The 15,243-nt window shown below is 42.9% G+C and overlaps 1 protein-coding gene across 1 annotated transcript in view; it reads right to left on the reverse strand.

Moving 5' to 3' along the window:
- Positions 1–3,486: 3,486 nt before the first annotated feature.
- Positions 3,487–15,243, reverse strand: part of CCDC77 (coiled-coil domain containing 77) — a 29,132-nt gene continuing 17,375 nt past the window's right edge. The window contains exons 5-12 of the mRNA XM_060112419.1: positions 14,578–14,674; positions 13,613–13,685; positions 11,712–11,803; positions 10,637–10,785; positions 7,069–7,285; positions 5,705–5,830; positions 5,454–5,606; positions 3,487–4,386 (exon numbers count right to left, since the gene is read on the reverse strand). Of these exons, the coding sequence (XP_059968402.1) occupies positions 4,240–4,386; positions 5,454–5,606; positions 5,705–5,830; positions 7,069–7,285; positions 10,637–10,785; positions 11,712–11,803; positions 13,613–13,685; positions 14,578–14,674 (1,054 nt within the window). The 3' untranslated portion in view covers positions 3,487–4,239. The remainder of the gene's footprint in view (positions 4,387–5,453; positions 5,607–5,704; positions 5,831–7,068; positions 7,286–10,636; positions 10,786–11,711; positions 11,804–13,612; positions 13,686–14,577; positions 14,675–15,243) is intronic.

Here is a 15,243-nt window from a genome sequence, read left to right on the forward strand (position 1 = left end):
AGACTGCCAGGATGCTTCTGATTTTGGTTATTGGGTCTTTTTTTCCATTTTAAAGCAAAACCAAATGTTTTCAATTATTGCAAAGGTCTTGAAATATGTAACAGATTTACATTATTCTGTTAAGTGAAATTTCATACCATTTCTTATGCCCCATGTTCTAGGACTCTGTCTCCTGTATCCTACTTCCCCAAACTTTCCGTTCTCCCTGCCTTTGCACATGTTCTTTTTCCACCTGAAATGCCCAGTCCTCTGACTCCAAAATTACCTCTAAGTTCAGCTCAAACATTACCTCATTTAAGTCACCTTTTCTGCTTTCTGTCCTCTGCACCCATAGCGCTCATCTTCCCACCAACCTTTGGAGCACAAACACTGTTTTTGTCTTCTCGGTAAACTTAAGATCCAGCACAATTTCTAGGATGTACAAAGCACATAAAAAAAAATGCTGAATGAAGGAATGAATGGTATTAAATACATCTTGGAATCTGAATGACAATGTTGGGAAATAGATAGGAAGTCAGTTGAAGCCAAAATATAGAAAATAGTTAACTGTCATTGAGTGCCCACTGTATGCGAGGCACACAACTAAGCCGTTTCATAGACTTAAAAAAATTGATAAACAACCCACATAAAATTCACCTTTTTTTTTTTTTGGCCGCACCACACAGCATGCGGAATCTTAGTTCCCCAATCAGGGATTGAATCTGTGCCCTCCTGCAGTGGAAGCATAGAATACTAACCACTGGACCTCCAGGGAAGTCCAACATTCACCCTTTTAAAGTATGCAATTTAGTGGCTTTTCATACATCCAGAGATTTGCAAACCGTCACCTGAAAGAAACCCTGTACCCATTAGCAGTCACTACGTATTCCTCCCTCTCCTTGGGAATGAACTACGTTCGTTTTCTATGGATTTGCCTGTTGTGATGTTTCACTTATATGGATCATTAAACATGTGGCCTTTCGTGTGTGGCTTCTTTCATGGAGCATCATGTTTTCCAGGCTCACCCACACTACAGCACGGGTCAGGACTTCAGTCCTTTCTAGGGCTGAACGATATTCAATTGTCGGGACGAATGACATCTTGTTTACCTCTTCACCAGTGGATGGACGTTTGGGTTTTTTCCACTTTTATTAGCTACTATGAATAATGCTGCTTTGAACATCTTTGTTCAGTTTTTGTGGATATGTATTTTCATTTATCTTGGATGCACACCTAAGGAGTCAAAGTGAAGGATCACATGGTAACTCTGTTTAACTTTTTTTTCATTGAAGTATAGGTGATTTACAATGTTGTGTTAGTTTCAGGGTGTACAGCACAGTGATTCAGTTATACATACATATATATGTAAGAATATGTATATATTCTTTTTCAGATTCTTTTCCCTTATAGGTTATCACAAGATATTGAGTATAGCTCCCTGTGCTATACAAGTCCTTGTTGGTTACCTATTTTTTTTTTTTTTTTTTTTTTTTTTGTGTGTGTGTGTTACAGGGGCCTCTCTGTTGTGGCCTCTCCCGTTGCGGAGCACAGGCTCCGGACGCGCAGGCTCAGCGGCCATGGCTCACAGGCCCAGCCGCTCCGTGGCATGTGGGATCTTCCCAGACCGGGGCACGAACCCGCGTCCCCTGCATCGGCAGGCGGACTCTCAACCACTGCGCCACCAGGGAAGCCCCACCTATTTTATTTTTTTAAAATTTATTTATTTATTATTTCTGGCTGCATTGGGTCTTTGTTGCTGCACGTGGGCTTTCTCTAGTTGCGGCGAGCGGGGGCTACTCCTCGCTGTGGTGCACGGGCTTCTCATTGCGGTGGCTTCTCTTGTTGTGGAGCACGGGCTCTAGGCGCATGGGCTTCAATAGTCATAGCACACAGGCTCGCGAGTAGTTGTGGCTCGTGGGCTCTAGAGCGCAGACTCAGTAGTTGTGGCGCATGGGCTCAGTAGGTGTGGCTTGCGGGCTCCAGAGCACAGGCTCAGTAGTTGTGGCGCACGGGCTTAGTTGCTCCGTGGCATGTGGGATCTTCCCGGACCAGGGCTCGAGCCTGTGTCCCCTGCATTGGCGGGCGGATTTTTAACCACTGCACCACCAGGGACGTCCTGGTTATCTATCTTATGTATAGTAGTGTGTATACGTTAATCCCAAACTCCTAATTTATCCCTCCTCACCCTTTCCCGTTGGGCACGTGTTTAACTTTTGGTAACTGCTAGACTGCATTCCAAAGTGGCAGTACCATTCTACAATCCCAGCAGCAATACATGAGGCTTCCAGTCTCTCCACACCCTTGCTGGCTCTACCATCTTGTTTACTGTAGCCATCCTGGTGGGTGTGAAGTGGTGTCTCGTTGTTGATTCCACTTCTTTAGTAACTAATGTTGAGCATGTTTTCATGTGCTTATTGTCCACTTGTATATTTTCTTGGAGAAATGCCTATTTGGATCCCTGGGCCACTTTCTGTGTTGTTTTTTTATTGCTGAGTTGTAAGAATTCTTAACAAACTCCCGCTACTAGATTTTCTCTTTCTTAATCCTCACCATCACCCTGCTTAAGCAGGTAGCTTGATCTCCATTGTTTAGGTAGAGACTAGAGCCTGGAATTCTAGTGAGAGGCATGACAGAACCTACATCTGTGGGTCTCCAAAGCCTGTGCTCTTCCCACTACTCTTCACTGCCTCTTGGTGACGGAGTAGCTTTAACTGACAGTGAGGTTTAGAGAGCGGCTACACTAGTGTGTGGTTAATATGAAGACCAACGAACGTCGCTGGAGTTGAGGCCAGGGCGCTAGAAACGTTACTGACTCACTGCTGAACCCAGTGTGGGGAGGCCTAAGTCGCATATGAAATGAAATCTCTAAGATTCCTTCTTATTCTGAAATCCTGTGATTTGATAAGCCTTTTTGTTTTGCCCAGCATCAAAAGAGCAACAGTCCTGGATAGCTAAGGCCTTAAGTGTTATTAGGACAAAAAGAAGCACCGCCCACTGACGTACATCCCTCTGAAGCCCAGGACTGGTCCCTCTGGGAATCTGTCTCAGTTTATTAGCGAAAGGCACTTGATCTGCTATCATAGGCTTTGGGGAAAAAAAAAAAAGCAGTATCTCCTACTGGCAGTTAAATCACCACTTTTCCTTAACACAAATATGAAACCCTGAGTTCTTCCCTTTGTCGTGGGTAAGAGAATGATGCTATGCTAAGCCAAGACCAACTGAATTCCCAGAGGCTGTCCAGGTACATTCACAATGACTTTGCCCCAAGTGCACAGCTATTTGCCGAGAAAAAGGACAGAGATGGAAAAAATGGACACAATTTTAGTGTCATCGTCTTACACTATCTTCGCTACCTCCAAAACGAGACGATTTCAAGGGATGCATTTAGGAGAACTTTAATACTTGTACAGCACTGTAAAAACCATGGACTAGGTAAGTAAACTGAGTCATCAATAAAGTATAAACGTGGTTTTAACAAGAAATTATAGAAAACTCAAATAGAATATGTTCAGTTATATATTTTATTGAAAAATGGTTAAATTAAAATATATACATTATTTTTAAAAAACCACAGTACTGGTAAAATACTGAAAATTTCATACAAGGCTCATTGAAGTTTCGCTCATGCTTACCGAAGTGGCACCTTTCCTTTCCTAGACAAACATTTTGCTTAAGAGTAGGGCCTCTGGTGCCCTCTGGTGGAACTTCCTGAGATTGGGTGTCCAGAAAGGAACTCGGGCTCTACAGCTCAGGGACGACAGAACTGCGGCCTGTGACAGGCTGTGATCTGCAGCCTTTGCCCTCTGCCCGGGAGAAAGTCAAACTGAGACCGGCGCCTTTATCTCCTGGGGTAGGCGTTCCTCCCACGAACACTCAGCCAAGCTCACGGCAAAAATGCTCTTTTTTGTCATTGCCTTCTTAAAAAAAAACAAAAACAAAAACCCCAAAACCCTGTCATTATAAATGGGAGAAATAATGTGGGAAAGTCTGTAAGTAATTCAGAGTATAATCCAGATCAAATCACACCCCCAGCCCCACCCCCGCAAAAAACAAACCACACACACAGAAAAGGTTAACAGGACAGCAAAAATCATAAAGCTTAGGATGCAAAAAAAGCTGATCTTCACCTTACCTTTGTAACAATGGATACCACTACTCTAGACAACTCTGTGCCTACAGTTTCTGGGAGAGGGTGACCTTCTCCTCACATTTCAGGAAGAAGACCTACTCCAGATATGTGCCAGTCCTAAAAAGTAAACATCAGCAGAGTCTAAGTTCGTTCTCCAGGCTGAATACTTTGGACTTGAGGTTCCTCAGTTCTCCTTGTATCTTATGTGCTCGTCTGTTGCTGTCACGAACCTCATACAAGATGGCAAGGTCCTGGTTTGCCCGGGTGTTAAGTGTTGCCTAGAGATTTGAAAAGAAGAAGAAATGATTACGGCAGATGCCAGAGGAGAGAAACCAGTCATAAAGACCAGGCTCTGTTGGCTCCTTTTTTTTTTTTTTTTGCAGTACGTGGGCCTCTCACTGCTGCGGCCAGACGCGCAGGCTCAGCGGCCATGGCTCACGGGCCCAGCCGCTCCGCGGCATGTGGGATCTTCCCAGACCGGGGCACGAACCCGTGTCCCCTGCATCAGCAGGCGGACTCTCAACCACTGCGCCACCAGGGAAGCCCTGTTGGCTCCTTTTTATGAGTCTTTTAGTACATAGGATAGCTTCGATCCTTAGTTTAGTGACTAGCTAAAAGAAGGGAAATATGGAGTAGAATTAAGGCACAAAAGGCATGAGACGCTTTGCTTTCCCACACGATAGTAAAGGAGCCTTGAGATCGAGGTCAATCAGCAACTAACAGTGAGTAAAAAGAAGAGACCAATATAAACATTATTAGTAAATTTGCCGAACAATGAAAGAAAGCATCTCTTCTTTTCCGTCATTAACCTGCTTGTCACACAGTGATCATTCAGGGTGTGTGGATGACCGGTTCAACCTCTCTAAGGAGGGCAACTCGGATTCTACACAAAGCCAGGTCTGACAGGAAAAATTGCTTTTTAACTCAGCTACTCACTTTCCCCATTTGTAAAACAGACACAGTTCTTTGTTTCCTTTCGGCCGCGTCGTGCAGCTTGTGGACCTTAGTTCCCCGACCGGGTACTGAACCCCGGCCCTGGCAGTGAAAGCGCCGAGTACACATCACTGGACCGCCAGGGAGTTCCCCACAGACACAGTTCTTTTAATCTACTCCTTGAGTTGGGCAGGACGAACATTTCTGCTGAGTTTAGCTGAGGTGGGGGTAGATGATGCCGTCATTCAATTACCTCAGTCTATGCTGTCCTCCCCCCGGCACGCACTGTTCAAACTGATTTTTGTGGGAGTGAAAGGGTGGGGGTGCGGCCCAGCTTTCCTCTGAGGGGCCCTCGTGCCCGTCTGCTCACCCGCACCCCTTTTCTCCCTCTTGGTAATTCAGGATCAATTACCTTATAGAGCATCTGCTCCAAGTCCTTCAGTTTTTGCTTGAGAGCCTTAATATCCGTCTTAAAGCCTTCTACTTCCAAGACACGTCGGTTCTCCAAGGCCTCGTAGCGTTTCGTCATGACCTGTAGACGCCTCCCCATCTTGTTGGTGCGATCCTAAACACAGGGACACGGGAGGGCATTGGTGGAGCTGAGGGAGCAGCCCCGCGCCAGCTGCACTGCCCACCCCGTCGCGAGTGCAGAGAACTTCACACCTTAAAGATCTCTCTCCTCACTCCCTCCTCCTCACGAATTTGGGCAAGTTGTTCTTCTAGGGAAATGCACTGCTCTTGGTACATGCTGGACAGCTTTTTCTCTTGTACTATCTTTTCCTTCAGGGACTGTAGGTCAAAAGGAAAAAGAAATTAATACTCTGTTCTGGAATTCAGACAACTCATATAGCACTTAGGTAAAGAAAGGAGAGAAAGGACTTCTAGAAGTACAAAATGAGTTAAGCAATAAGACTCCAGCAAGGAACTCTGGAGAATGTTTGAAAACCTATTTCTAGAGGATTCTCTTAGCTTTTTTCCTGAAGTGTACACAGTAGAAATTCTTTAAAATAAAACAAATATTTTTGGCTCTGGGAAGAATCAGATAATGGAGTTCAGAACTGTACCAAGTAAGACATTACAACATACGTTTTGGGACACATTTCTGAAGTCCTCCTTTAGAAAGGAAGAAACATCAACAACACTTAAAATACACATGTTCCATTGAGCAGCCAGAATGATCTTGAAAAAAACCCAAATCAGAAGTCACCTCCTTACACACAATCCTTCAAAGACATAGAAAAGCTGAGAGCTGTGTCTTCTCAGCAGGACCGGGAAGGCCCCACGCGAGGGCCGCCCACCGCCCACCTCCGTGCTCACTCCTCCACGCCCACCACGACCTCCTCCCTCACACCGGCTCTTCCCCGTCTGCCTGATGCTCTTCCCTGAGGTCTGTTTGGCAAGTTCAGTCCCATTTTTCAGGTCTCAGCAAAAACACCAGACTTAAGACGGTATGCCTGTGCTTCTCTACAAAAGTACACCTCCAACAACAATATATAATCTTCATACAACCCTTTTATTCCTTAGTACCACTTAATTTTTTTTTAATTAAAATTTTTTTTTGTTTTTTTTTGGCCACGCTACGTGGCTTGCGTGATCTCAGTTCCCCAACCAGGGACTGAACCGGGGCCACAGCAGTGAGAGCCCAGAATCCTAACCACTGGCCACCAGGGAACTTCCAGTACCACTTTTTTATAACCCATCATTTTCTTGGTTATTTGTTAATGTTGCTGTTCTTTCTCACCCATTAGAATGTAATAGCTTGTTTACTGCCCCAGGGCCTAGCTCAAAGTAGGACTGCGACAAGTAATTGTTGAATGAATTTATCGATCAAGCCATACTTTAATTTTCTGAATCTGCAAACACTATAATGATGAGCTACTCTTTGAAACATACTTCTTGAGGGTGTTGCTACAACAGCTTCCCGGACTGAATGGATCTTATTTGACAATTATTAGGTTCTTTGAAATTCTCTGAGTTCTTTCAACAATTCCAGGAAAAAAAATTCTGTAAAAGATAGAGGAAACTACCTTAATGTATTCATTTTGGTTGTAATGACTCTCATGAACTGGCCAAACTTTTCCAACTTTATCTTCTTTCTTCTTACACTGCACCCTGTATTGCTTAATCTTTGACATCAAATGATCCTTTTCAAGCATCCAGGACTTCTCCTTATTTTGGTTTTCAAATTTGAGTTGCAAAAAGTCTTTGGTGCTCTCATAGAGCAGTTCCTTGGTGTGATGGAGACTAGGAAAGAATGTACAAATGTGGACAAGAAGATGCTTCTACAGCACATGTGACACAGTTATTCCAAACAAAGCAAAGACACAGGTCCTTTAAAGATGGCACAATATGTAAATTCTATAAAATATTATTAGCAGTTTTAAAAACACGTTTCATCTGTTCACTGGCAATCTTACATATTTTATCGGACAAAGTATAATGCATCTACACTGGTTCACAGACTGGTCATTACAGATATTATCCCGAGCGCTGATTTCAGGTTATATAATTAGAAGGACTATAGAAATATTTACATACAGCCTAAGTATGGACTTTTCCCAGGCACCAGACTTTACAATAAAGAACTAAACCATGGTGTTCTGAGTGAAGGTTAACACGAGTTCTAAAATGTCAAAACAGCTTTGCTTTTTTCTGTGCTGTGCTCCACATGTAAGCTGCCCAGCATCAAATCCTGGCCTTTTTTCGAGATCAACTTCCTCTATGGAGGCGCCTCAACAACTTCAGCCCACGCGGTCTCTCCATTCTCTGAAATTCCCCATCGCTTTAAATCTACGTCTCTGTGCTATAATTTGACACTTGCTTAACCTTACTTATCATTTATTTTTGCCCTGATACCACTAGATCATCAAGGACAGTACCAACTACTGGATACACTCAGGTACTAAATAGATTCCTGCTGACTGAGATTTAGGAAAAGGCAAATGATGTTTCCATCTTCAAAAAAGAATATCCCTAAGAGTTAGAACTCATTAGTTTAATATCAACAGCTAGAAAAATACTGTATCAAATGATCAAACTGCTTGCAAAGGGTATTAAATACCGTGAGGCAACCGCTGCAGTTTTCCACTGAACAAATGTTGTCAGATGCACGTAGTTCTTTTCACGAGTAACACAGTACAGAGATAAGGGGAAAATGATAACATAATGCCAGAAAGCTAACTGTCACCAGAGGAATATATATATTATATACAGAGAATACACATATATATCCTTATTTAGGTACGTGCACACGTGTATAAAAAGGGAGAAATTGATTCAGTTACCACAAGGACTGCTCTTGCTTTCAACAAGTTATTTTACTCTATCTTATGTTATGGTCTCCGTTACAAACTGGGAAAGCATGATCTTGTTAGCGTACAAATGGTTTGAAAGTGACACCTAAAGGGCAGCCATTAATAGCCTTGGATTTCACGCCATTCAATACTCTCAGGATGATGATGTAATGGAAGGAGCTGACTGTGTGCTCGGATACGCAGGTGACGCTAAACTAGGATGGTTATTAATAATCTGGAAGACAGATATCAAATTACAATTTACTACGACAATTTAAAAATACTGTTCCCTTAAAAACAATTAAAACCCAACAAAGAGTGGAGCTGCTATGCTTAAGCACAAAATACCAAAAATAAAAACGGAGAAGTACCAGCCAAATGCAAACATGACACTATGTTAAAAGAAGCAGAGCCTGCCGAGGGCTGCGAGGCATCTTCTACCTGCTCTGATCAGAGAGCTCAACTTGAGTATCACCTCCAATTTTAGTGGCCACACTTTAAAATGGAGGAAGAGACACTAAAAGAAGTCTGAGAAGACAAATAAAAAACACAACAGGACGAAGAATGCAACGTGAAAAAATATTTTAAAATGTTGGAAGTTTAATGCAGGAAAGAGAAGGTAAGCTAAAGATCAGCAGGTGTTCAAGAATTATTTGTAATGCACACGGGGCAGGGCAGAGGCTACAGCAAGACCCTGGGAACAAAGACACAGTTACAACAGAAGGTGAAAAGGCCCACCACGCAGTCATGCTGGTCACCACGGGAAATGGGGGAGGAGACGTGTACCTCTGCTTGGGAAAGGTGTCAGAGAAGGGGTGACACTGCATAGCGAGGGGCCTGCTACACCGCAAGTGCTCTGTGAACAACGGTGTTACTAGTCTGACTGAAGAACCAGGTGAACTACAGCCCCAGAGGAGCAGAGACTGAGGGATGAGGCTCCTGAGGGCTGACGCAGCAGGAATCCATCAGAAGATGCACGCAGTGAGGAAGCCTGCAGAGCACAAGGGGACCAGTGCCGGGAAGCGCAGTTAGTTACGGCAACAATTTAAACAAGAACACAGCCTGGGCCGAGGTGGTAAGAAAAACAGGGCAGAGAATGGACTGGACAGGTTTCCCAGGCTCACACCTGACAGGGTCTGGAATTAGGGAACAGGAGAGCCGGGAGTCGAAGATCATCCTGAGGTTCCAAGCTTGGTAAACTAGGTGGATGTGACAGCATTAAACTAAATGGGGGGCTTCCCTGGTGGCGCAGTGGTTAAGAATCCGCCCGCCAATGCAAGGGACACGGGTTCCATCCCTGGCCCGGGAAGATCCCACATGCCGCAGAGCAACTAAGCCCGTGCGCCACAACTACTGAGCCTGCGCTCTAGAGCCCGTGAGCCACAACTACTGAGCTCATGTGCCACAACTACTGAAGCCCGTGCGCCTAGAGCCCATGCTCTGCAACGAGAGAAGCCACTGCAATGAGAAGCCCCACTCGCCACAACTAGAGAAAGACCACGTGCAGCAATGAAGACCCAACGCAGCCAAAAATAAAATAAATAAAATAAAATAAATTACACACACACAAAAGAAACGGGAAAAGAATGAAGTAGCAGGTTTGAGGTGGGGGAGGGGCGCTCGTTGGGAAAGAGAAAGTTGAGTTTCAATCAGTAAATTTGAGGTGTTCAAACATATTTGCCTGAAGATGTCTTTACAGCCCAGCTCTGGCCACTGGAAGCAGACAGAAGGCTGAGGAGGGTTAGACAGGAGGGAAAGACAGGTGCTGAAGGAACCAAGGGAGACTAATTTCAAAGAGGGGGTGATGAGAGGGGCCAGACACATAGAAAGACACTCATTACAGCTGGGACTGTGCAGAGGTAACTGGTCACAGAAATTAAGAAATCAGTGATGACGTCAGAGAGGGCACACTTAGTAAAATGGGGGGACGAAAGCAGACTGCAGAAAGCGGGGGGACAGGCAGGCAGGTCTGGGGCCAAACAGCAGGTTCAGATAGTTTCCATTTTCTTGTGCAGGTATGTTATACTGAGTCAGGTAACACATCAGTGGAGAAAAGGACATTTCCTGACAATAAGATCAAGCTAAAACCCGCAAATGGGTTGAAGGCAGTGTGTGGAATCCCCTTAGCCCTTCAGGAGAAGCATCAGCATCAGAGCACCCAGGAGCCTGGAGAGAGGCGGGCGTCTGACAAGACACGTCCTCAGCGCCAGGACCCTGTGCTGCGAGCGGACAGGACTGCCTCCTTCTAAACCAGCCGGCAAACACCTTAAACCCACTGGGTGTGGCCTTCTTCAACACTCACTTTCTGGTGAGCTCTGCGACTCTCTCCCGATCCCTCTGCTGGTGAGCCTGCACTTCCTCCATGTGGATCCGCCGCTCCTCCACGAGCCCTGCCACCTGCTCCTGCGAGAGCCTGCTCCGCTCCTCCAGCTGGGCCTGCAGCGCTTCCACCTGGACGGGCCAAAGGGGCGAGGTGTCCACTCCCGCCCTGCCCCACTCACTTCTCACCTCTAGGTGAGCCTTTCTCCAGAAAAATTTAAAAACAAAAACCCCACCAACAAAAGCACAGCAGCACAACAAACAGGAGAAAAACCTCAGCTGGACTCCTCTTCACTGTCTTGCAAGTGGGCTACACAAGAACAGACTCCGTCCACACCAAGCAAAACACCTACATCACACCAGGAAAGCTGGAAAAGCCAGTCTCCCCTACCTGGGACTCTCACCTTCTCACCATCTCCCTTTCTGGACTTTTAGGACCGTCTCCCTTTTAAGACTTCCTAGTTGCACAGACAGAGAATGACTCGTTTCTTCACTGTTAAATTTAAAAAGTAGAGCAGAATGTGTATAATGTAATTTCCTTCTCTGAGTCTGGCTGTCACAACCCCAAATGGAGCTACTGGCCAAAGGTAGAAACAGTCATTTAAATCAATACGCCCCCTGATAAGGACAGGAACTTGAGTGCAAGATGAAAAATCATGGTGCAAGTGACATACAGAGACCAGGTGGTTAGAGGATGACTTGCTACTTCCCTAGACTTTAGAACACATGCACCAGACAAATGGACTCATCCCCAAAGGTCAGTGTATTGGGACAGACAACTGCAGCTCTGTGTGTCCCGGCGCCAGCTGCAGAGGGAGTTCTGACCGTGATGGCCCTATTGGGAGGACTCGGCCTACAAGCTGAACGAACTGCAGGTTCAGAAAAGCACTGCTAGAATGGTGGGAAACAAGGTAACGCTTGTAACACAGAACCCTGTGAAATTAGGAACCTCAGCCTTCCAATCACATGGCGTCTGGATGGACCATGTGGGCAAGGAGGCACTCGGCATATGTGGCGCCTGAGCCAGGCTGGTGGACAGAGATGGTTGTGGTCTGTACCTGCAGGATGAGGGTCTGCACGTCCCTCTGGTGCAGCTGGGCACTCTCCTCCTTCTGTCTCACTGCTGGTTTTCTCCTGCTGCCTTTAGAATCTAAAATAGAACATAAAAGTGAGGCAAGACCTCTACTTAGCTTTTCTTTCTGCTATTCAAGCATCAACATTACCTTTGCAGAGGAGTTTGGTTTCCTTTATCTGTAAGGGAAGGAAAGGAAGAAAAAGGACAATGTACAATAACTATAGTGCTAAATTGTTCAAAGAGGAACCTCTTAAGGGAACTCTGCTAGGGTGTCATCTGGATAGTAATATTCATCTTTCTGAAGAATACACTACTCAATTTTCCTTTGGAGTTGTCTATTTTCTTTGTAAAATCTTATTTAATTAGAAAGGGTAATGAATAAAAATACTAAATCCAAACATTTTAGTTATAATGTATAACCCAATTTTCAATGGATAAGATGATTTTAAAAATAAGCAACATTAAAATTGCACTAAACATAATTTAATTCTTTAGATAATTCAAGAAGCTTATTTAGGGACTTTCCTGGTGGTCCAGTGGGTAAGACTCCATGCTCCCAATGCGGGGGGACAGGGTTCAATCCCTGGTCAGGGAACTAGATCACAAGTGCATACCACAACTAAGAAGCCTGCATGCCACAACTAAAGATCCTGCATACCGCAACTAAACATGCCACAGCGAAGATCCTGCGTGCCACAACTAAGATCCGGCACAGCCAAAATAAATAAATAAACATTAAAAAAAAAAAAGAAGAAGCTTATTTTTTTCTTTTTTTAAATTGAGGTATAGTTAATTTACAACATTAGTTTCAGGTGTACAACACAGTGATTCAAAATTTTTATAGATTATACTCCATTTATAGTTATTATGAAGTATTGGCTATATTCCCTGTGCTGTACAATATAACCTTGTAGCTTATTTATTTTATACATAGTGGTTGGTACCTGTTAATCCCCTACCCCTATTTCACCTCTCCTCCCTTCCCTCTCCCGACTGGTAACCACTAGTTTGTTCTCTGTATCTGTGAGTCAGTTTCTGTTTTGTTATTCTCACTAGTTTGCTTTATTTTTTAGCTTCCACATATAAGTGATAACATATGATATTTGTCTTTCTCTGTCTGACTTATTTCACTTAGCATAATGCCCTCTAAATCCATCCATGTTGCTGAAAATGGCAAGACTTCATTCCTTGCTATGGCTGAGTAGTATTCCACTGTGTATATATATACACCACATCTTCTTTATCTATTCATCTATTGATGAACACTTGGGTTGCTTCCATATCTTGGCCATTATAAATAATACTGCTGTGAACATTGGGATGCACATATATTTTCAAATTAAAGTTTTCATTTTCTTTGTAAGAGAGTAGATCTTAAAACCTCCCATCACACACAAAAAAACAAACTTGTAACCACATGCGTAGTGATGCATGTTAGCTAGACTTACTGTGGTGAACATTTTGTAATATATACAAATATCAAATTACTATGTTGTACACTTGAAACTAATGTTGTATGTCAATTATATCTCAACTAAAAAAAAAGAAAAAGAAAGAAAATTGGGATTTCCATTAAAAAAAGAGAGAGAAGGACAAGGAGACTGAGGCTTAGAGAGGCTAATTAATAGTCTGTGATTCCAGAAGTTGTCCAAATCTGTTGTATGACTTATCACCATAAGCATGTTAATTATATATTTTTTATTCTACTTCATTAAAACAACATGGAAAGGTTTAAAAAACAAGGCAGCTCAGTAAGACCTTAGACCACCAGAGGCATCAGTACGAACATTCATTATCACTGTATGGTATGAAAAAGTTTCTAATTATTTGTACTGTGCTTTTTAACTCTGCATCAATAAGAATTTCTAATAATGTGGTTGGTACCTGCTCTGAAAGCTGAAGATTCATTCTGTTCACTTACTTCTACAGCTTGGATAGTCTTTTGGAGAATGCTGACCTGAAGAATCAAAAAAAAGAGAAAAAAAGGTACAGAAATAGCCTTCTTATAAATGCAATATTTCACTTTTTAGCTTTAGTTCTGAAGATTAAACATTATTCGTAAATTAAATTGGTCAAAATTGATACAATCATATGAGGATGTCATGCATATGAGAGACCAAAGTGGACAAAGTAACAAATTGGATAAAACCCAGTGTTTTGAATATAAATTGGATAAAACCAGTGTTGGTGATATAAATGAAAAAATAAAACCTCAGGGTTATTTGGCAATATCGGCCAAAAAAAAAAAAAGCAGCCTTTGACAAGGTCCTTTAGGAAAGTAACAGAAACACAGAAGTATGCATATAAAGATATGTATAAAAATTGCTCATTGAAGAACTGCTTACAGAAGTGAAAAAATGGAAATCTCAAATACACAAATATTTCTATATGAATGGAGAAAGAGCTTTATCTTTCTTATGGGAGACTGCCACTTTTATATTAGATTCCTGAAATATGTGTGTTGTTTTAACAAAGACCATGCATGAATTTTGTCATCAGTATAAACAAAGATTTAAAAAGAAACTAGTACCGAAACTTGTTCCCACACTAAGTCTGCTCCTGCTATCCTCTCTAATCTCATCCAAAACATCTTCTCCTCTGAGCTTTAGGTTTCCAAATGGTGAAACGGGGTAAACAATGTTACTTCCAAGGTTTTTGAAAAAAAAGAAAAAAACCACAAAGCTCTTTGTAATTAGAGAAAATGCTTTGAAAACTTAGGTAAATGTGAGACTACCATAGCTATTTCTCCTTCTAGCTTCTTTAACAAGAACCAAAATTATTCTGATTATGGACCCCAGCTTGTATTTTGTAAAAGCCATGCCCACCCTGCTATACAAAGGATTACTTACTTTGTTGGGAGGCTCCTTATAAAAATAGGTCACTTCTCCAGTGTCTGTTCCCACAAGAGCCAAGAGATTCTGAATCTTTTTCTTGTCTTCTAGCTCCCTGCAATTCTCATAGAGAATAAGCAAACAGTGTCCAGAGTACGTAAATTTTTGTTTAAAGGCTCTTCCTTCTGACTTTTTTTTTTTTTTTTTTTTTGGTGGTGCCACTTGGCACGCAGGATCTTTAGTTCTCCAACCAGAGATCGAACCCATGCTCCCTTCAATGGAAGCACGGAGTCTTAACCACTGGACTGCCAGGGAAGTCCCTCATTTATTTTTAAAGCAATGATAACCTCAAGTTAAAATTAAATAGGATTAACCCTCCTACACTGTTGGTGGGAATGTAAATTGGTACACCCACTATGGAGATCAGTATGGAGGTTCCTTAAAAAGCTAAAAATAGAATTACCATATGATCCAGCAATCCAACTCCTGGGCATATATCTGGAAAAGATGAAAACTATCTAATTTGAAAAGATACATGCACCCCCAGTGTTCACAGCAGCACTATTTATTGAATATAATAGCCAAGACGTGGAAGCAACCTAAGTGTCCATCAACAGAGGAATGGATAAAGAAGATGTGGTACATATACATACACACACACACACACACACATAATGGAATGTT

Source organism: Mesoplodon densirostris, chromosome 11 (genome assembly GCF_025265405.1).
Source record: "Mesoplodon densirostris isolate mMesDen1 chromosome 11, mMesDen1 primary haplotype, whole genome shotgun sequence".
Taxonomy (NCBI): domain Eukaryota; kingdom Metazoa; phylum Chordata; class Mammalia; order Artiodactyla; family Ziphiidae; genus Mesoplodon; species Mesoplodon densirostris.